At 41.0% G+C, this 22866-nt stretch overlaps 1 protein-coding gene across 2 annotated transcripts in view; it reads right to left on the bottom strand.

Moving 5' to 3' along the window:
• The window catches only part of LOC141763104 (gamma-aminobutyric acid receptor subunit beta-3-like), a 42565-nt gene extending 21317 nt beyond the window's left edge, over positions 1-21248 (bottom strand). Inside the window, exons 1-6 of one of the 2 annotated variants that reach the window (XM_074627417.1) lie at positions 20813-21248; positions 20621-20712; positions 19443-19510; positions 5636-5856; positions 1965-2047; positions 575-712 (exon numbers count right to left, since the gene is read on the bottom strand). In XM_074627417.1, coding sequence (XP_074483518.1) covers positions 575-712; positions 1965-2047; positions 5636-5856; positions 19443-19510; positions 20621-20712; positions 20813-20892 — 682 coding nt within the window. In that variant the 5' untranslated portion in view covers positions 20893-21248. The remainder of the gene's footprint in view (positions 1-574; positions 713-1964; positions 2048-5635; positions 5857-19442; positions 19511-20620; positions 20713-20812) is intronic. The other variant, XM_074627418.1, reaches the window with a different exon arrangement.
• Positions 21249-22866: the final 1618 nt, after the last annotated feature.

Here is a 22866-nt window from a genome sequence, read left to right as displayed (position 1 = left end):
TTTTGCGTATTCTTGCGCTGCTTTTAGTTAGAACTGAATTAACTAAATTTAAACTGTATGGACCCAGTAGCAGAGTAGCTGTCACACTGATTGATTGTATTGATTGAGGTCCTCAACTACATTTTGTTAGCATCAGCATGATAACCAAACCATTAATTCCAGCGTCACCTCTCAGGGTCAAAGGCCACCCGACATGGACACAATTTGCTCTGTAAATCACAGCGTTTACACCATGTTTTTGGTTAAGTACCATCCCAGCATCCTCGCACCAGCCGCTGTTACTTGAGGGATACTTCAAAGGCGGCGCATTTCCTCACTTCAACCCAATTAGAAGCACTGACAAACACAACTTTGTGCTCTGAGGATTTAAGATCAACAGATCAAGCTTTGGCACGGATTTGTTTGCTACAGAAATTGATTAAATAATCAGCTTGAAAATAGGCCAACGCTTGATATGAACAATATCATCTAAAATGTAACACCCACTTGTCAGTCTGTCATGTATTATTCCCAAAGGAAATTCAGTTTGCGGAGACCAAAGCGCTTACACAACACATTACAGTAGAGCGTTTACCTGTGGAAAAGACTACGTTTCTGGACACCAGCTTGTAATCGACAATGGAGAACTGAGGCAACTCGATCCGCGTCACCCCCGTTACAGCCGACTCGCCTCCCTTCCAGTAGAACTCGATGTCGTCTGTGGTGTAGCCATCTGCACAGGAACAGACACATGCACCAAGGTGTAACCATCTGTCTAGCCATCACTGGAGACCAAGATATGCAGCGTTGCTTATCATCCAACTGGGCTGTCATTCGGGAAGAAACATGTTTTGAAGTTGTTTCCAAGAACCAGACGTTGCTTTGAAAAGCAAGTCAGTTAATAGGTTCACAAAGATTTTCCAAAAATAGCTGACATTTCCTGTCTACTTTTTAAAAAAATATAATACAGAGACTATTAGCAAGAAACCTGACAAGATCTTGAAAGTGCTCCAATCTTAAACAGTATTTGAGAAAACTGGCTTCAGCTCAATTTAACCTACAGGAGCGCCAACAGGATCCTCTGATAATCCTAATCATTGTTTTGTATAATGTCTTCTGTTGGTCTGGAGGGAGATCTTTCTGAAAAAATAACCCTTGTGATGTCATCAGGGTAATTTCAACTATGGCTTGGAGACCACAATGGACACAAGTGTAGCATCCAGCGTTATTGGAGCTTGACTGATAATAAAGACTAAAAGCCAGTGCTTCAATATTGACCGTTCTTTCTTCTATATTGTCTGTTTAACCCAAACCACAATCTTTTCCTAAACCAAACTAAGTAGTTTTGTTGCCTAAACATAACTAAGTAGTTTTGTCTCCTGAACCTAACCAAGTTTTTTCTTGTGAAGACGGAAGTTTATTTTGAAAAGACTGTATGCATGTAACGAGTGGAAACTGATTATTTTAACCCAAACCATGATTTTTTCCTAAACCTAACTAAGTAGTTTTGTTACCTAAACCTAACTAAGTTGTTTCCTGTGAAGATGGAAGTTTATTTTGAAAGGACTGTATGCATGTAACGAGCGGAAACGTATTATTTTAATCCAAACCACAATCTTTTCCTAAACCTAACCAAGTAGTTTTGTTGCCTAAACCTAACCAAGTTGTTTCCTGTGAAGACGGAAGTTTATTTTGAAAAGACTGTATGCATGTAACGAGTAGAAATTGACACGTATTGCTGGACATTGGTAGGAAAACGCATGAAAAATGAGGAATAACTTTTCGTAAGATATCATATGAACCGTTGTATGAGGGTACATTGACTTGAGACAGATGTAAAACAAATGCTACAGACCTCATAGGAAAAAACATCCAGGTTCAATATTGTTTCGTAACATTTCACACATGAGGCTGTGTTGGTTTTCTTCTCAGCCTGCGTAGTATGCTGACAGTCGGTCCTAAAGGCTTTAGATCTCTCTACTCACAGCTCTCTATCTCCAGAGTGCAGTTCTGCTCGTCTAGGGGATACCTCCTGAGATCCATCATACACGCCGCTGTTGTCGTTATCCTGAAAAAGAAGACAGGGAAGGAGAGAATATGTTAGATACTGTATGTGATTTACACAAATTGTATTGAAGGGAAGATGGATGGGAAGGTAGCAAAGAAGGGAGGAAGGGGTGACTATCATATTTTCTGTCCTATTTGAATTGTTATAAACAGCACAGCAGGCAAATTAACAAGGAAGTATAAGGGACCGTGGGAATACAATTAGATTAAAGCATTAAGCTAATGGCACTTGACTTTGTCTTATCATCTTTAAAGGAAACTAAACGTCCATTTGTCTTTACACTAAGTTCCTCAGTCGGCGTCATATTACTGGAGAGTATTGGCATTGTCATCTTAAAATAAGATTATAGCACTGCTTCCAAGTTAAAATGCTGACTGTGTAACTGTATACATAATTATGCTATAGATCACACGCAGACAAGCAGTCCTCGCTCTTGTATTTTAAATCTGCTCAAACAAACTGGCTACCCTCCATCCAGTGATTAAGTGAAAAATTTGTGCGAATAAAAATCATATTAAGGCAACACATTTTGGCAGAGTTTCTCGCCTGCTCATCTGAACTGGGTCATGAGGAGGTATCCCTTTTGTTTATCAGATGTATGAGCTCACACGGCTGATGATCAAGACAGTTAGAATAAGCAGCAAAGTGAAATGCAAATGCAAAATGATTTAGGCTAAGTCTGCCCTGATTAAAAGCCGGCTGCTTGGCAGTTAGCCACTGGATGTCTTCATTCAGTTAAGACGCAGATGAGGCTGCGGAAACCCATTAGGTGATATTATTATACAGCTAAAATTACAGCAACACAACATGCCGTCTGCAAGATATACACGTATTGTGATTATTGTGACACAGTGCATTTTATTATTTGGATTTCCAATATATGACTGAACTTGTTATCCTATTATAGCCTGTCTGTTGCGTATATTTTTCAGAAAATACACTTAAAACTGTACATTTTGCAAACTTCAAATAATAATAAACAGTTGAGCAGAAACAAATAGTCGATTAATTGATTAATTGATAGTCTTTTATAACAGTAAATTTAATCTCTTTTTGGATTGTAGGTTATGGAGTCAAAAAAGTGTTAAATATTAAATAATAAAAAAACAATTAAAAATGTAAATTAAACATAAATGAACCAATAAATTGGTAAACTATATTAAAAATATAATATAAAATAATATAATATAAAAACACAAGTCATTATTATGACATTTTGTGTCATTATCATTATTTATTACTATTATAACAGAGCTTTATTTGGGTTCCTGTTTTGCCCATTTGTGGTTTCCTGTTTTTCAAAAGTCATAATTTCATTTTCCAAATGACCTTTTATTTCATAATGCCACTTTTCATAATGACATTTTTTTTATTTCATAATTTCACTTTTCATAATGTCATTTTATTATTTCATAATGTCACTTTTCATAATGTCACTTACAGTGTGCTGTTGTCAGCAGTCACCACCCCAGCCTCTTTGGAGCGATTTTGAGAGATGAGTTAGCATTTTTGCACTTACGGTTATATACAATTATATGATGAATGTTTGCCACAGAGCTTATTTTCTGCATTAATACAAAACTTTTGAAAAAGCATAGTATAAATGTAGGCATATATAAATAAAACTCAACGTACTGTAAATATGAAAACATTAGCTCTGGCATTTTGTACTATTTTCTGCCACAAAATTAGTGATTAATCAAGAAAATAATTAGTTGCAGCTCCGATAAACATCACACATAAATATACAGAGTGCATTCTTTGATACCGTGATAGGAATCTGTATTCAGCATGTTCCTCAGCCTTACCTGACATACATTTATTTAACAGCTCATATCACAAACACCACGTCAGACATCTCCCTCTCCTCTTTGATCTCTTGAAAGCATTGCGAGGTCTATAAGTAGCCCACAAGGCTAAGTGCTGTGAACTCCACTTGCATAATCAAGCATGGCTGTATGACTGTAAAGTATGAACACTGACGGACGCAAACACAAGCATGCAAGTATGCACGCAAACAAACACACACGCTCAGCACTCTAATAATTCAAAGCATGCATCCATATTCATAGGTCACTCTAACTCTTCTGAACCTGCCTGTCGAAAAGATCAATGGAAATTCAAAACAAGGGCTTTATGAAACAAATATCAAACAACAGCTGCGAGCTTAATATTGCATTAATGCAACGTCTAACCTGTTCCTTTCATGGGTGATCTCTGACTGCACCCTCCTGCTCTTATAAAATCAAATGCCGGGGTGCCCTTGAGCACGACACATAATCCTCTGGCTGCTCAGCGGCCAGCAGCAGAAACACGGCCAAGTTCTCAGCACGGGCAACTGTGGTGCCGTAATAAGGCTTTAAACACATAGAATTAACTTGACACTGGGAAACATCTGAGAACATTTTTGACCCCGAGCTTCACTTTGTTGCCTATTGTGGGGAGTGTTGCTCATTTGCATGGCCCAGAAATTGCACATTATAAATTAAATAAACTCACTTCCTGTTATACTGGGAAACACAACAAATAGATATTATTCAGATGGCATCTTGAACTGGGGTTCTTTGTGTTTTTCCAGCCCAGTCGCACAGCAGTTAGTGAAATAGTGTACTGATTCGTGTACATCGACACGAATTTAACATTTTTTGATGGTCAGCAAAAAATCTATTTGTATGTAATCCACGTAATTGTGAACCGGGAAGTACAAAGAACGGCGAACAACGTGTAGAGAGGACATCGAGGTGGGTCAGAAAACACAGAACTTTCACCCAGGAGACGGGTGTTCGTACCCCTTGTGAAACCACAAGTCAGCGTTGATTTATTTGTCACGTAACTTCCATACTTAAATTACGCCATTTCCGAAGTTATTTTATCCCAAACCATAATCTTTTCTTAAACCTAACTAAGTCGTTTTCGTCACGTAACTTCCGTACTTAAGTAACGCCACTTCCGGTGTGATTTTAACCCAAACCACGATTTTTTTCTTCAACCTAACTAAGTAGTTTTGTTGCCTAAACCTAACCAAGCTGTTTCCTGTGAAGATGGAAGTTTATTTTGAAATAACTGGGGCGGAAATTGACATGTCAGGGTGGTCGAGCTGGATGGGTGGGTCCAAAAACACAGGACTTTTTCCCAGGGAACCGCTGTCCCGTGTGAAACCACAAGTCAAAGTCGATTTATTTGTCACGTAAATCCTGTACTTAAGTTACGGTACTTTCTGTGTTATTTAAACACAAACTGCAATCTTTTCCTAAAGCTAACTCACTAGTTTTATTTTGAAAAGTCTGGAGCGGAAATTGACAGATTCATCACATGTTGCTGGACATTTGTAGGAAAACGTACAAAAAATACGTCATTGAAAGTCGTGCTGAGCGTCATGATGAATCAAATACATTACATTTCGTGACTATTTCACAAACCGCCTTGAGACCCAAATGCCTCTCAATATTTTCTGACCTCCCTACTCTGACCGTGGTTCACAGCCCCAACATAAACCTCTAAAACTGGGTACAAGTATATAGTTTTATTTGGGTAAATTTGGGCTAATAGTGGGAGGCCAGAATGGGTGAAGTGTGAAGCAGAACCCACCTGAGGCCGTAGAGAACGGTTCCGTCCGGATGCAGGCGGATCATGCGGTTCTTGACGGTGACCCCGTGGACGAAAGACTTCTTGTCGTTGAGGAAATAGGTGTCGGGGACCCAGAGACTGTCGGCAACCCTGTTGTCCAGGGTCAAGTTGAGGGGGATCCCTAAGTAGGCGAGACGCTTGTCCCTCCAGTACTGTTGGAAATACATGGTCAACGTGTAGTCCTATGGATACAAGCACAGGGAAAGAGACAATAAGGATAGTTTATTAAATTACACTGCAGACCTCACAAGCAAATATTAACAGCTCTGAAATATTAACACTGCCAATTCCCCACTGTTAGTTCTTCTAATATTTATACGACATGACACAGCATCCTACAAGCTGGACGTGTGTGGGCCAGCCGAAGTGCCTTCGCCCTCCCTTGTGGTATACGGTAACCCATACATTAACGTGCCATTGTGCATCAAGCGCATTGACGGGCTGACTGAGTCACGTAGCTGCAGCCTTAGTGGAACATTTCATAGAAATGTCCACCCTGATATATCAACAGTAATGTATTCTCAGTACAGGCAGTGATTCACAAAGCCTCAGAGTTGAACTGTAATGGAGCCCAAAAGCTTTTTAAACACACGTTGCTTTTCATTTCATTGAAATAGGCCGACTCTTGAGATTTACAGGACTTTTTTTTCTCTCAAACATATTAAATTATCGTCAACTATATTCCAATGTTTTTATGCCTCCGTGCCAGTGACAGCCGTGGCTGGAAGCATTATGTTTTTGGGTTGTCTAACCGGTCTGTACTGTTCTCGTGAACGTGGAAAAATATAAAATATGATATGATGCAGTACTAATCTACCCAGTAGTACATCTAAAACATCTAAAATTGGCTTTAAATTGATGAACTACAACATTAAAGATGCTCTTACATGTTTTCATTAGTGATAAAAACAGAATAATATAAGAATAAAATTAGAAAATTATTTTACTTTTGATACTTTAAGTATATTTTGCTGATAATACTTCTGTATTTGTACTTAAGTAACATTTTCACTTCATGGTTTTTCTTGTAATGGTGTGTTGCATTTCTTCTTTTTACTTCAGTAAAGGATCTGAGTACTTCTTCCACTACTGCTATCCTCTGAGATCACACCGAACGTGTTAGTCAAATAGGTATTTCCCCATTCCCCAAATGCTCTGTTGCAGCATACAAGAGCTCTTTTACCACTTCCTGTAAATGCATTCTGAGCTGCATTAGCTGGTCATGACTAATTCCCATGTAAGTCACCTCAAAGTGCTGAGCTCAATTACTAATGGACTTCACAACAGAGTTAATTATTGGTTTCCTTTTAAATCACTTAAGTGTTTGCAAACATGTACGATTTGGAGAGTCTTTGTATCTGCCCGTGTGACAAACCCTCGCCATCTGGCACCTAAGCCAAGGAAGCATTGGCAAGACATGCTCAAATCCAGCCATGAGGATACTAGTAGTTCTGGGATGGCAAGCGTTTTTGTTTTTTTAGGACGGTTGTGTAAGTTAAATAAAAAAAAAATAGGACAGTAAGAATATTTGTTTTGCCTTGATTCAAGTAGTGTTTGACCAGAGCAGAAGCAGCGGCGGAGATAGAGGACAGAGCCCCTCCCCTCCTTCCTTCCACATCACATAATCCACTTACCCAAGCTAACAGTGTCTCTTCTCTATTTCTGTTTTTCTCTCAGTCTGTCTGCACCTCTCTCTCTCTCTCTCTCTCTCTCTCTCTCTCTCTCTCTCTCTCTCTCTCTCTCTCTCTCTCTCTCTCTCTCTCTCGGGGCCATGCCATGATCTCCTCTCTGCCCGCTGTGGCGTTGAAATGAAACCAGCCCTCACCAAGCTGGCACCAGCAAAGGCACACATGTCCGCCGGTGCTGGTGCTGCAAGATTTCAGGTTCGGCACCGAACGGCAATAAAAAAAAATGAAGATTAAAACGGCCACTGCAACGAGCACGGCTTCAAAAATCTCTGTTACGTAACTGTAATAGTTATTTGTCTCAACGCTGTGATACTGAAGCTGGGAAAAACACTTGAGGTTTTGCATTTGCATGAGATATGATGAAATAAACTGCGTGTTAATTATCCATTCCTTTATTATGGCTTCATACTCAATGGACATGTTGTCCAGGTTTTGGTTAGCACAACAGATATTTGCGGACAGGGAAGATCTTAGTCAGCACAGGATCCAGATTGGTCCCCCAGCATGAGAAGGAAAGCTCATTGGCTCTGAGCCACGAATGTATAGTGGTAGAACAATGGCTTGTTTGGTATCTGCAGCCCCCAAAACGATGGCGCCGTTCTGGTTGTGGCTAGTTATTACCAATTATATTGGAAGGAATATTCCAAAAATGTAGTATTAAGATAGCAATTACCTTTTGTGATACCACTATAATCACAGTCTTTGGATTTTAGACTGTTGTTTGGACAAAACAAGCGATCTTTAGATGTCACCATGGGCTCTGGGATCTTGCGTTGGCCATTTTTCACTACCATCTGTTGTTTTGAAAAACGAAATGTTTAATCAATAGATTAAAAAAAGAAAGACTCAATAGATGCATCAATAATGAAAGTGATCATTAGCTGCAGCCCTAGAGGTATGTGTGTCTTTCCCAAAAATCCCATTGGTCATTTTACCCATTATTGATAAGTACACACACATTAGAATAATCAGTGTGCTCTGAGCAGAGGGTTACCTCCGGGTCTGACAAGTGAAGCCAATGCGGAAATTTGCATTCTTTCAAAAAGAAGTCTGATTGTATTGAAGTCTATGAGAAAATCACCCTACTTCTCACTTGATTTATTACCTCAGTAAACATTGTAAACATGAGTTTATGGTCTCAATCACTAGTTTCAAGTCTTCTTCAATACAGCATGATGTTCATTTAGTAAATTATGGTCCCATTTAGAGTCAAATAGACCATAAAGCAGGGGATGCTTTAGGGCGGGGCTACCTTGTGATTGACAGGTCGCTGTCAAGTTTTCGGGAAAAAACGTTGTATGTATGTATTTTCATTGTAGAACTTTAACCCTTTCACAGTGTGAAAGTTAATTGTAACATTTTGGTCGCCTAAGAATGTCTTATTCAGTATTCGGTTGTACTGAGCTTCTCCCTCTCGTGTCACTTCTGGTTGCAGAAAACCAAGGTGGTGACGGCCAAAATGCTGAACTCAAGGCTTCGAAACGGCAGTCCACAACCCAATGGGTGACATCACAGTAACTACGTCTACTTTCTTATATACAGTCTACTGTTCTGAGGAGACCATTTTAAATTGATTCATGTTAACGCTTCAGTTTAACTCACTGACAAAACTCGAAGTCGAGTCAGGCAAAACAATGACCCAAATCTTACAGTACAGTACTGTAGCTGCAGCAGCCAGAGCTGGACTGCTAATCAGGCAACTGACTGTTTTAGATCTTTAAAGCTCATACCACCTAAAACTACAGGAGACTTAAATGGGCACGCCATCAATTTAGCAAATTAATTTCCTTGTCATAAGGAGTAGTCAGCTGGTGAAAACAGTTGTATAATATCCTCTTTGGCTCTGGAGGAGCTTTCCAAAATCTGAAATAATAACCCTTACTAGGGAATAGACGTTGTTGGAGTGCCCTTTTAATAAAAGCAAAAGCTTGGGTTTGGGGTTTAAGAGTGGCGATTTTGAGTCAGGGGTCCCAATATAACATACTATTGAGTTGCATAATGGGAAATGTAGGAGGATCCTTCGGAGCTTGACCAACTCTAGGGACCAAAAGTCAGGATGTCTCTGCTTCAATTACGACCATTCTGTTTCAAATCTGTCTCTCTTTCTGGTAGTGCAGAATCACATCATAAATAGGAGTACTAATTACCATACAGTACCGGTCGGGGCTGTAGGTGAAATATATAATTAAGCTGCAGGTGTAGTCTGTTGTGTAAACGGCACTTAATAGGTTCTTGAAAGTGACACCATGCTCATGGAGTGGGAGGAAGCCGGGTCGACAGGGGCCCAACAGCTCTTTATGTAGCCGCAGAGGCCCCCGGTATCCAGCTATTATATAACAGGGACTACAAACTCTCTTTCTCTGATTGCATAGGATATACAGCTCTGGTGGATTAATACATTGTTGCTCAGAACAGGTTGTTGATTTATTTGTCACGTAACTTCTGTACTTAAGTAACAACGCTTCTGTAGTTATATTAACCCAAACGTTGACTTATTTCTCAAGTAATTTCCATTCTTAAGTTAGGCCACTTCCATAGTTATTTTAACCCAAATGTGGATTTATTTGCCCTGTAACTTCCGTACCTAAGTCACGCCACTTCAGTAGTTATTTAACCCAAATGTTGATTTATTTATGATGTCATTTCCGTACTTATGTTACGCCACTTCTGTAGTTATTTTAACCCTAACGTTGATTTATTTGTCACGTAACTTCTGTACTTAAATTACGCCAACTGCAGAGTTATTTTAACCCAAACTACGATCTTTTCTTCACCCTAACTGAGTGGTTTTGTCACCTAAACAAAGCCAATTTGTTCCTGTGAAGACAGAAGTTTATTTTGAAAAGACTTTATCAAGCAGAAATTGACCTGTGTTGCTGGACATTTGTAGGAAAACGATAGACGATATCGTACGATGATGCCGTTGTAGGATGAGAATACGTTGCTCAGAATATGTGAATCTTTTGGCCGTGCGATAAAACACGCATAGGTTAATCTTCTTAATTTTAATAACTTGCCTATACCAGGAAGCTGACAGTCGACCACTGACAGCACGCCGTTCTTCTCCTCCTTTAAGTGATAAGAATAAATCCTTGTCAGTTTCCAGGATATTATGACATAAAGGGCGATAAGTGTTATCAATCATAGTCTCATTAGAATGGTCAATGTGGATTGATCACTGCATGTGGTGAAAATTAGATTTATCGTAAGTGTGAGTAAAGTAGACCTGCCTTCTTTCCCCCCCAATCAATCCATACAAATGTCACTTTCGCACTACCTCGTTTTGACCCTTATCACATCACTTCTCCTCCTCCTCCTCCTCCTCCTCCGTCTCCCCAGAGCGGTATCGCTCTTTAGGTATACGTTTCCATCTCCCTCCAGAGTGTCAGCAGGTGGACAGCGCGGCGCGTAACACATAAATGATTTAAATTAACCGTGTAGCGCGTACAAACACGTGGCCAAGGAATCCTCATCAATATTGCATGGAGACAATCAAATTGAATTTCAGATGAGGAGCGCAGCCTCGCAGTACCTGCCCTGGAACTTGAGGGGAGGTGGGGCTCAGATTTTCTATGAACTAGGACTATGGATTATGAATTATTGACGACTCCCCCGTCTCCCACAACATATGAATTCCCCACACACACACTGCTTTACCAGCGCTGTTTGGTTATTAGCATATGTTTTCAGCGGAGATAATGAAAGTGACCAGTGGAAATGATTTCCAGCAAGCGTCAATTATTCAATTAGCCCGACTGGATAATCACTTTCATTCAAGGGTGTGCGAGAATTCAGATAAGCAGAGTTTTGGCTATGAACTGACCCATATTCAATTTAATCTCTCCCCTCTCTCTCTCTGTCTGCTGCGCTAGACTGCTACGTCGTGATACCACTAGTATCTAGGAAATAACGTTGTTTGTCACATAAGCTCTCCGTCCCGAGCGTGTCATCATCAGCTGCGGCACAATAGGAGTGAATGTGTTAATAAACTGAAAATCATTGTTATGTCTCAACAGCAACATGAAAAATAAATAACCCCAGCTCTGCAAGTTTTCCCCGGCTAAACTTCACATCTCGGAGGCGATGACATGATATGTAATCACTGTGTACTCCATATGAACCCCCGTCCAAGTAAAGCAATTTGCGTCACTTCAATGTAATTTCGGAGCCCTCCCTCGGGACGGCCTCGAGGCGGTATATCACCGCAGTGCGGGGGAATCCCTCAGCGACTTCCTACCGCCGCCCCCCCTCCTTCTGGCGCTATAGAATGGTAAAAATAGCACTGTCCCTTATTGGGAGCGAACACGGGGAGGTGATTGAATTGGGCTTTTCCCCTCCGAATGACAGTGTTGGCCTTCAATATACAGGATCATTTCCTCACTGTCTTGACATTTTTATGATGTATTGCCTCATAACAAGATAAGAGAGGGAGAGAAAGACAAGGTGCAAACAATAGTGAAGGTACAAATAAAACATTTTTCTCTTATATGAACAGACTGACACTGCAGTACACATAACTGTACCTTTTATTATTGGTGTATATCGCATCCTTTCTCTTGAAGATTTTGCTTTTTTCATGTAAAACTATTATAAACTACGGTCTGGCAATCGATTAAAGTATGTAATCACAATTAATCACATTTTTTATCTATTGAAAATGTACCTTAAAGGGAAATTTGTCAAGTATTTAATACTCTTTTCAACATGGGAGTGGGCAAATATGCTGCTTTATGCAAATGTATGTATATATTTATTATTGGAAATCAATTAACAACACAAATTAATGACAAATATTGTCCAGAAACCCTCACAGGTACTGCATTTAGCATAAAGAATATGCTCAAATCATAACATGGCAAACTGCAGCCCAACAGGCAACAACAGCTGTCAGTGTGCTAACTTGACTATGACTTGCCCCAAACTGCATGTGATTATCATAAAGTGGGCATGTCTGTAAAGGGGAGACTCGTGGATACCCATAGAACCCATTTACATTCACATATCTGGAGGTCAGAGGTCAAGGGACCCCTTTGAAAATGGATGAAACGCTCCAGGTTTCGAAACCACTGGTCCAAACGAGCTTAGGTGTGTGAATACACCCCCGAGTCTTCAAACCAGTTTCAAAACCAAAGGTGTAGTGTTCCTTCATTTTATTGCTGCAGGGGTCTTCATATATCTGCCCTATCCATTACAGTTAGTGTTGACTGATGACATTTTCAAAAACCCCATCATAAATCCAGTTCATAGTTTACCTGCCCTTTTTTATTTGCTACAACATAACGGCTGCTTGAGTGGCACCGAGAGAGGAAATGAGGCCGGCGCCTGTCAATTTTAGACTCCCCAGACCGAGACGTGCAGTGTCTTAAAGGTGTACGCCGCTCAGAGCGAGAATCAGCAGAACGGGCAATCCCCTTTATCAAATCACGTGATTGGTTTGGCACACTGCGAAACCAGGAAGTGCCCACTCTGCTTACTCTAAATCTTCATGGCTTCACCCTACAGCGCGCTCTCTCAGGAGGCCAATTACATTCCATCAGGCAGGAAGCCGGATGCCGGATAAACGACACGGGGGTATATTAAGCCACACTCAGAGAGCGCACAGAAAAGATATGCTCTTTTTGCATAGCTGGAAGACCTATATAAGATAATTAGGACGACATAGACCACCGGATTCCAAGATGTATTTAATGCCGTATACCTTGATGATTGTGAACCAGGCCTTAACACCTAATGATGTCAGCAGAAATCTAGATGCACACACACATTTTAACTAACAAACGAATGAATGGAAAGCTACTTTATGGTGCACTCTAAAAAACAAGCCAGGCAGCAGGAACATTTGGAGAAAGAGAGATCTTTTCACCTCTCCATAATGACAGATTTTTCTTCATTCTGACACCCACACGCCTGCCGTGGGTGTACGGATGACTAGCTCGTTCAGCCTGTTACTGCAACTACATTTGCGACTCTGACCATTCCCCCGTGCGAGGAGGAGGAGGAGCGCTACCTTCATTGTAATTTAATTCCCGCAAATTATGATGACTTTGGCGAGGCACGGATAATGGGCCGGGATAAAGGCCTCGATAGCTCTTACCGCGACGGAGTTTGTCCATTTCTGCGAGAGGAGGTCATGATAATGAAAAACACACCTACACACGGCGCCCCTTGTTTTGCATTTCTCAATAGAGTATTTAATTTTAAATGCATGCAAACACAATAAATTCAGTTTCATTCCCACCTCCAAAACCTTACATTAAACTCCTCTCACCGCTCTAACAAGTGACACATTTCTCCGTGAGAGTGATCCACTCCGAAGTGTACAACTAGTTTCCGAGTACAGCACTGCCTCGGCACACACATAATCTATGTTGCCTTGCTCTGATCTTGTCCTAGTATGTGTTTCTCATCAGCGGAGGCCCCCGGCACACCACAAACAAACCTCAGAGGTAATTAGTGCGCCTTTCTCAGACGCTTTAGCATCTGCCAGTGCGGGAGCTCGGCGAAGGCGTCGGGAGTGAGTTGACTTTAGTCGACCTGCCCTGCCAGGTGGATTCTCGGACGAGCCAGATGCCATATTCGCTTTGCCGTCTTGTGGGGTATTTCGATCAGCTCCCCACATCCTCTTTTCCCTTTCCTCTGGATTTCTCACATCTTCAACCTCTCGCTCTCTCTGCTCTCAATAAATCTTTAGATCTTCTAGTTCCCCGCTTCCCTTTATGTCCGAGGTCTGTTGATCTGCTTATTTTATTGCTCGGGTGTTACGTCCAGTGAATTTCCCAGGGCTAATAGCGTTGCAAATTATTCGACTCCGGCGTGGGTTGATGAAATGAACTCCCACTGCACATCAAATAAAACGAGAGTGGAGGTACGTAGAGTTTAGGGGTCAGGAGAATGTATAGTGTGACGCAGCAAACTCTGGATACAATCAATATTAACATTAAGGGACTGTACACAAATTATTTAAAGTGCATGGCCCTCCCAAATATAGCACTGAGTTGGTACAACTAGTTTTTATAACTAAAAGAGGCAAAGCATGAAGAATTTAAGATGTAATCTAATTTAATTTAGTTAATATTTCAAAGGAATTTCGCCAATTTTATACATCAAAGTCTGTTTACAGGTGTTGGGGAGTACTACGATAGAGAAGTTGTATTGATTGACGACTACAAGCTTAAACATGATAAAAAATCTGGGGCTCTGGATTTAGAAAGAAGTTATTTTACCAAACCTCTGTAGCCCGCTTCTCATCTCTGCTTGAGGCTAGCGGCTCAAGGTTGCATTAGCCGCTACTAGTATAACACACCCGGATCTGTGGAGATGCATTGTGGGTAATGTAGGTGTCAGCTTTCAAGCCGATCTCATGGGAAGGCGTATAGATATTACACAACATTACGACATTGTGCGTGTCATGAGGATGCATTTTAGCCTTTGTTATAGCCTGTTATTTGTATGCCACGCAGTAAAAATTACAGTAACGTCCACAGTTAGGTTTAGGTATCAAAACCACTTAGTTAGGTTTAGGAAAAACATCATGGTTGGGCTTAAAATGAGTACATAAACTAAGTAAAACACATACGTCGCTAACGTAACAAAACACCGGTCTCAAGCAACAGTCTCCTGGTTGAAAGTTCTGTGTTTGTTGGACCTATCCACCTAAGCAGCCTTTCTTTTTATTCTACGTCACTAGCTCTGAGCGTAGCATATTTATGCGGATACGTTTACACTGCAGTCAGAACACACTACATGGCGTACAAATGACACGCCAAAAGGAAGAACGGCGTTCTTATTGCACATCTAACACATTATCATGTCATTCATACGCCTTTTTGTGCAACCGGGCTGCCGATTTTGACAAGGAAGAAGAATGCATGGAACATAAAACACAATATCTCTGACTAGCATAGAGAGATTTAATCCCTTCTCAAAATTGACATATTGGTCCATACATACATAACATAAACCTCCCCATTTCTTGACCCCCCTAATAATTTGTGTACAGTCCCTAATATAACACTTTACTCTTTTGACCTGCATAGACTAAGCATCCCTTTTCTTAACAACGAGAAGCTGCAAAAACCTCAGTCACTGTACACGATTGTGTTTCATCATACAGTGTTGTACAATTCCTTTTTTGTCTTTGTCTGAGAGAGAACGCCACATCAAGACCAACATTTTGGCAGCATTGTTTTTGCAAATCTGTGCTCCTTGTAGAACACGCTGCATCGGATCCAGGTCTCATTTCAGCACAGCAAGCAGTACTTGTCAACTTTTAAAACTAGTTTCCCAATTATGCCTGTGGGTCGTTCCACTGGGCTGCCGAAGTGGATTTAGTTGCTGCAGTTTTATTGAAATTGATGCAAGATGGAGCCTAACAAAAGAAAGAAATGGAGAGCAGCAGCATTTATCGGGGGGGCTGTGCTGTTTAGCGTTGCTCAGTGGATAAACCACGGCGCTGTCACTGTCAGGACAAAAGCACTCATTATCCATTTCCCGCTGGAGAAATCCCCCCATGCTAAAGCCGCAGACGGTCCCCAGAATTGGATGAAAAACATCCACCAAATGTCAAACGCTGGTGTGAAAATAACAAACAGCTTGACCGGTCTTGTTTTGGCTTCAACACTGGATCGCGGCCAGGAATTGTTCATCTGACAAGCGCAGATGCACATGTACAGTCCCCCGGTGCACTGGTGCTGATGAGAAATAGACCTAATTAATTATCAATTTCAGTGTGATCTCGGGTGACCTGCATTCGCTCTGTGGAGAATAGCATACTTGGTTAATGTTAGCAACTGAACTGTTGGCAAAAGAAAAAGCTTATAGCATGGATCATAAAGGCTCGGCTAAAACAATAGTAAAATATGGTATATTTGCTTCACAGACTCTCCTCATGTGATATATCATGGGTTTTATGTGAGTTTAAGACAGAGATGATGTGATTTGTGTGAACTTTGACAACTAAGATTTCTATTCTCATGATAATGTAACTTTGGGAAACAATTTTTAAAGTAGTTTTGTTGCCTAAACCTAACCAAGTTGTTTCCTGTGAAGGCGGAAGTTTTTTTTTTATAAACGCACGAAAAATGAGGAAGAACTTTTCGTAAGATATCATACCAACCGGTGTATGAGGATACGTTGCATGACGCCACCTAAATTATGCTTTTTTATAAACATAATGAGGAAACGTATCTGCAAAACGTTTACGACATATTTCATTTGTATTTCCAACAATACAATAAAATCATGGTCAGCGTAGCCACACCACAAACTACACGGAAGCACCAAAACCGCAAAGTTATATCTAGTGAAGCCCGTCTTGCAAAACAGTGTCAACTCTTCCTGTTCCAGCCCCCCGACCACGGCCAGAAGACACAGGGGAGCTTTGGTCTCCAGGGCCGGAGTCGATGCTGCTCTGCTCCTCTGCCTGCCTGCTTGCCTTCACTCACACACCGCTCTCGTTCTCACTTGCTCCACCTCTCACGTGCATGCGCGCACACTACACACTGCAGAAGACGGAAGTCTGAAGCAGGACAACACAGTATCAGCAATCAGTCGACAAAATCGTACGAGTGTTAGCCGACCAAGAAGCCCTAAAAGCAAGACTGATAAAATAATAATGAATATACCAAAAAATACATAATAATACATGTTAGAAAAGAGTGAAAATACCAAGTTGATGTCGTCAAAGTGCTTGTTTTTAGTCTAAAAATACCCAAATCATCAATTTACTGTCATATAAGACAAAAAAAAACAGCGCCGTTGAGTAGCTGGAAATTAGTAATATTTGCTGTTTTTGCTTAAAAGATGACTAAAATGTCACTTCATGTAAATATAACCTGTTTACTACAAAACATATTTGTTGGCTAACCAGATTAGTAGTATATATAACTGCATTTCTAGGGTGTGTTGAAGCTCTTGTTTCAACCCCTGAGCGCTGGAAAGAGGCTGGAGAGTCAGAGCCAGGAGTCACCTGCTGAAGAAACTATTGAGTCATTACTATTGATCAACACCCGCCCACACACACACACACACACACACCACCCACCAGATAAATAGTGATCATTTTCGAATATGGTGCAGTAAAAATCTCGACTTTTTTCCTCTCCAGTAGATCTGGTCGATAAGGAACTGACATTATGTGAAACGATGCTCTGTAAACTGAGTACATATAGAGGTCGAAGGCGTAAACAGCTGCATCCCTGACCGACCTGAATTTGACTCCTCATGACCGCAGTGCTTTAGAGGCTGTATTGTTGTAACAGCACATCTCTAATAAAAGTCATAATGGCGACAGGAAATGGCCCGTGAAACATGTCGGAGCAGAGGTGCTGATCAGGAATAGCGGCTTGTAGATTTCAGAGCCTGGATCCGAGGTAATTTCCTCTTGTAAAAGTCGTTCAACGCGGTCTTAAAATCACATCCTTCTGCAGAAAGAATGGAAAACGTGGCCAATGGGGCGAGACAGTGTCACTCGTCGGGGCTGATATTTTAAGATACGATAGCCTGAAGTTACTTTTCCTGCATGCGGGGGACACGTGTCAACACCGGGCAAACTGAGACCAGCTCGCAAATTAGCAAATCCAATCAGAGTTTCCTGATAGCTCTCTCCTCAGGGGGGCCTCATGGGAGGACGCTCCTGAAACACTGTGGCTCCAGAGGTTAACAAGCAGAGGTTTTTTGTCTGGCTGCGATAAAAACATTTATAACTGAGAGCAGAGAGTCATGTTTTCCTCCCTCTACGTCCTGCATATGCATTGTATGCGTATTGATTGCAAAACCACTGTTGCAGCTTCCTCTAAGTGAGCCACTGTCTGAGGATCAGCATTGTTGGAAGCTGCATTCTGTTTATTTTTTACACCCGCTTTACTGAGCGGCTCCAAGGTAACACTGCGCCTGGCAGTGTGTGTGAGATAAAGATGTTTTATTGCTTACAGGAAACCCAGCCCATCCATCTCGGCATCACATAATGGCCTGAGAGGAACAAAACTGGATTTACATCAGCACTTCCCTACTACAGCGAGGGAGCTGTAGAGGATGTGTGAGTGCCAAGGCAGCAGGGCTGCTTGTATTATGCAGCCAAGTAAACAGTATTTATGTGTAAATTCGACGCGTTCTCGTCCCAACTCGCCATATACGGACGCTTTGTCAGACCAAACATGTTTATCAGTAAACATGTACTTAATGTTGTGAATTAAACAAAAACACAAGCTTAGGTTCAGGCAACAAAACCACTATAGTGAGGGTTAGGAAAAACTACATGGTTGGGCTTAAAACTACTCCGTTTGTACAGTGAAAATGACACAGAATGTTGCAAACACGGGCCATGAATGAACAGCTGATTGTAAAGCGAAACTTAACGCACAGGACACAAACAGCGGTCTCCTGGATGAAAGCCTTGTGTTTGTCGGACCCATCCACCTCCCCTTTCGCCCGCCATATGTGCATCTCTTACGCTCTTTAGACTACGTCACCACAGCCCTTTCCCTGAGCGTTTAATATTTACGCAGATGGGTGTACATTGTACCTAATAGAAGGCCCGGTGTGTCTCATATCGACGCTAATGGTACCTGTCCACAGGGGCGTTTTTTATCACGAGGGATTGCCTCGCCTCCCAGCATTGGACGCTTGATAGGCTGCCACTAGACACAAGGCACTAATGGGCTGCTGCAACCAGCTTTGAAACCGGAACCAAGATGGCTGCTCGTTTGGAAACTCTTATACTATAAAAATAGTCCAGCGAAATGCATTTCTGAAAACATTTTATGCAAGAAATAAGCCATGCATTCGCTAAATCGAAAAGTCTTTATTTTAAATCCGACAACGGTTAGTTTAAAAGTTTCTAGGGAGTTTCAGACGGCCCTTGAATTGCATAAAGTAGCCTAAACCTAAAATTTATGCAAATGAGGAGCGGGCTACGTGACATTCCCGTCACTCTGATTGCGCCACCAAGCTACCAGAATGCATTGCACAGCAGTTTACATAGACAATGAATGGGAAGAAAGGACTGTGGACATGTACCCACAAAGGGTGCTTTGTGCGTCGGTATTTGACGCCCTGGGGGAATAGCTGTTAAATCCACTCACCATGTTGACTTCTGACACCATGTCTATGCTGGCCACGTCTATGCTCATCCCGACTGCAACCGGGGCCCCTGCAAGAGGTTAAAACAGAAGAATATGTATAAGCTTCAGGTTACCTACAATGACTGCATGTGGATATTACTTAAGAAACCCAGGTGGTGTAGTGCAAGCGAGCTGTTCTGTAATGCAGGTGTCAACACTTTCCAGGCTCTGTTGAGAAACCTGATGTATACATTTATGTCGGCTAAATGATTCTCAGATCGCTATATCATCATGCTACTGTCAAATCCTTGTTTTAGTGTTATACGATACCAGTCATCCCTGTGGAAACACTGGTATAACTGTCTTTTATAAAAAGACGCAGTTTCTATTTTAAAGGGACTGTTTCTAACTTTTTAAGCGTATAAATGTATCGGGTCGGGATCCCATGCGCGCTCGCCTATGCACGCTCGCGTGTGGCCGGAGTCACTCCTCCTCTGCCTGCTTGCCTTCACTCACACAGCGCGCGCGTTATCGCTGTCTCGCTCCACCTCTAGACGAGCATGCGCGCTCACCAGAAGAGTTATGTTAGCTCTGAGAATGTCTAGTGGACGTTTGTGCAGAAATAACTCCTGCAGCTCCTCCAGACCAACAGAGGTTTCACGTGCCAGTGTCTCCCTGCCGGCGCAGTCAGGAGACGATAACGTTTCTTTTCCTGCTGCAGCCTCGGCACCGACCCGCTTTTGCTGAAGCAGGAAAAGCCAACACTAGGATCAGCAGTGATTCATGGAGAGACCGCCGTCTGGTCAGCTAACATTACTGCCAAGCAGCTGAAATGATATAGAGTGATATTGTGGTTTTAGCTGACGTGTGTCGCCTCACTGTTTTGAGCGATGCTAGTTCATGTCTATTAAGAGCGAGCACGAGCGCGAGCCTGACGCTGACTTTCATTGACTTAACGGCCACATGTGTCGCTATTAACTAGCATTTCTGAAAGTTACAAACAGTCCCTTTAATGTATGTATTGTTGTTTGTGTTGTATGTTTTTTAATGCACCTCGAGTCTCAATAAAGATGAATTGAATTGAATAGGCCCACAACGTGCACACCTGACCACAACACTGTGAATGGCGCCAAAAATAAAGCATGAAGGGGGGAAATTGATGGGGATGGAGATGGAGATGGAGAGGTAAATGCACATACCTCCAAAGTCTGGCCTCAGTCTGATATCATATCCCTTCAGCAGTTTGTCCACCGTCTCCTTCACGAATGACATGTTGCCTGGTTCATTGACGCTGGAATAAGACAAGAAGAAGAGGAGAGGAAACAAACATCACCTTGACTCTTGCACCAATCAGCCCTGGAAATAACCTTGGATGAGTAAAGCGCACTCACCTTTTCGCGCAACACACAATAGAACCGACAACCAGTGCGGACAAGACGCGGAATTGACGGACTCTGTGCAAAGCAAACATCACCCCTTTTCTGCTGTTTTTGTTTTCTCTTTTACAACCACAACAGCAACAGCCACAGTCGAGATGCTCTGTGCAAAAATCAGAGTAAATCCATCGATTGGAGAGGAGAAAGTCGACTGAGCAAAGAGGGATGTAAAAAAAAAAGTCAGCAGCTCTCTGTGGATGGAGTGAGATGTGAGATCTGTGCAGACATCGTGCAAAAACACACTGGCTCCGCTTGTGACTGTGCAAGGAGGAGACTATTACATTCAGGAGCTGGAGCGCATATTGATGAGGAGGCTGCACAGGGATGCAGAGATGCTGCTGCTGCTGCTGGTGGTGGTGGTGGTGGTGAAGGCACTCGGCTTGTTTCAAATGAGAGAGACGAAGCCCAACACTTGCACACTGTAAAAAATACCCACCAGTAGCTGCAGTGTAGTCTCAGGGTTGTTATTTTTTTTTTAAACTGCCAATAATTCCTATTTCCAGTGTCAGGATGTGGGTATTTAAAGGGTTACTCCAGTGATTTAGCATTATGCTTTAATTTTGTTGTGCGTCTCCCAAGAGATATGTTAAAAAAAAGAAGCGTCAAAATCGAAGCAGCAGAAGCAGAGATATCATAACTTTTAGTTTGCGTCAAGATCCAAATACGTCGGATCCTACAATTCCCACAATGCAACTCAGTTGCCTCGTTTCATTTCAGCTCTTCCTGAATGTCTTTCAAACTCAATCCATAAATGATCTTTTTTTAATCTGCCAAGGATGTAGGTATTTAAAGGGTCACTCCAGTGATTTTGCTTTATGCTTTAATTTTGTTGTGCTTTTCACAAGAGACATTTTTTGAAAATGTGACGTTTAAGTCCAATACAAGATAACCCTGATGACATCACAGGGGTTGTTTTTGATGACATCATCAGGGTTATTTTCTGGGACTTTAAAAGCCAAATAAAACATTATACAACTGTTGCATATTGTGTAAAACCACTTCAGTGCCCCTTTAAATATTTATTTATTTATTTATATATATATATATATTTATATATATATACATATTTATTAATTATTATTATTTCTTTACTATTATTATTTTTTTTCCATCTAGGACACATTTTATTTCAAGATTTTATTCTATATTCCATCTATTCTATTTGACCTCTTCAACTTAGATTTATTATTTTTTTAGGCTAGTAAATGACTGACAAAGGCAAAAAATTATACACATTTTGTGAGTTTAATCAACTCTCCCTGAATGGTAAATATCTTTCAAACTCAAATTTTTAGTCTTAAGTCCAAGATAACCCTGATGACATCACAGGGGTTGTTTTTGATGACATCATCAGGGTTATTTTCTGGGACTTTAAAAGCCAAAGAGAACATTATACAACTGTTTTCACGGGCTGAGTGGTACTTTCTATAAATAAATATATAAATATATATATATATATATTGTGAAAGAAAAAAAAAATATATATATATATATATATTTTATTTTATTTTAAGTGGTACTTCCCACGATAGTGTTAAACCAATACAGTGCCCCTTTAAATATATTTGTATGTATTGTTCTATATATATATATATATTTATTTTAATAGGAGAGATAATTACACTTCCATCTAGGAAACAACATTTTATTTCAAGATGATATTCTATTGTTTTATTTATATATTTAAATAATTTGACATCTTCAACTTTGATTTATATATATTTTTTTAGGCAAGAAAATGACTGAATCATGATCATTTTGTGAGTTTAATCAATACATTTTTCCTCACACAGAAATAAATTTTAACACTCAATATTACACCAAATGGACACTTTTTACAGTGCTCCTCACTCCATCTGCGCCAATCCCCTTCTCCTTGCCTTTCCTATAAAAATGGCGGGACCAGAACAATATCAAGGAGGAGACAGGCTGCATTTATCAACCAATTAATCGATTCGTGTGATTGATTAGCCCTGTAACCGCCTATAATGGCCTCTTTCCCTTATCTA

Source organism: Sebastes fasciatus, chromosome 24, assembly GCF_043250625.1.
Source record: "Sebastes fasciatus isolate fSebFas1 chromosome 24, fSebFas1.pri, whole genome shotgun sequence".
Taxonomy (NCBI): Eukaryota; Metazoa; Chordata; class Actinopteri; order Perciformes; family Sebastidae; genus Sebastes; species Sebastes fasciatus.
This window is presented reverse-complemented; position numbering and strand designations above follow the sequence as displayed.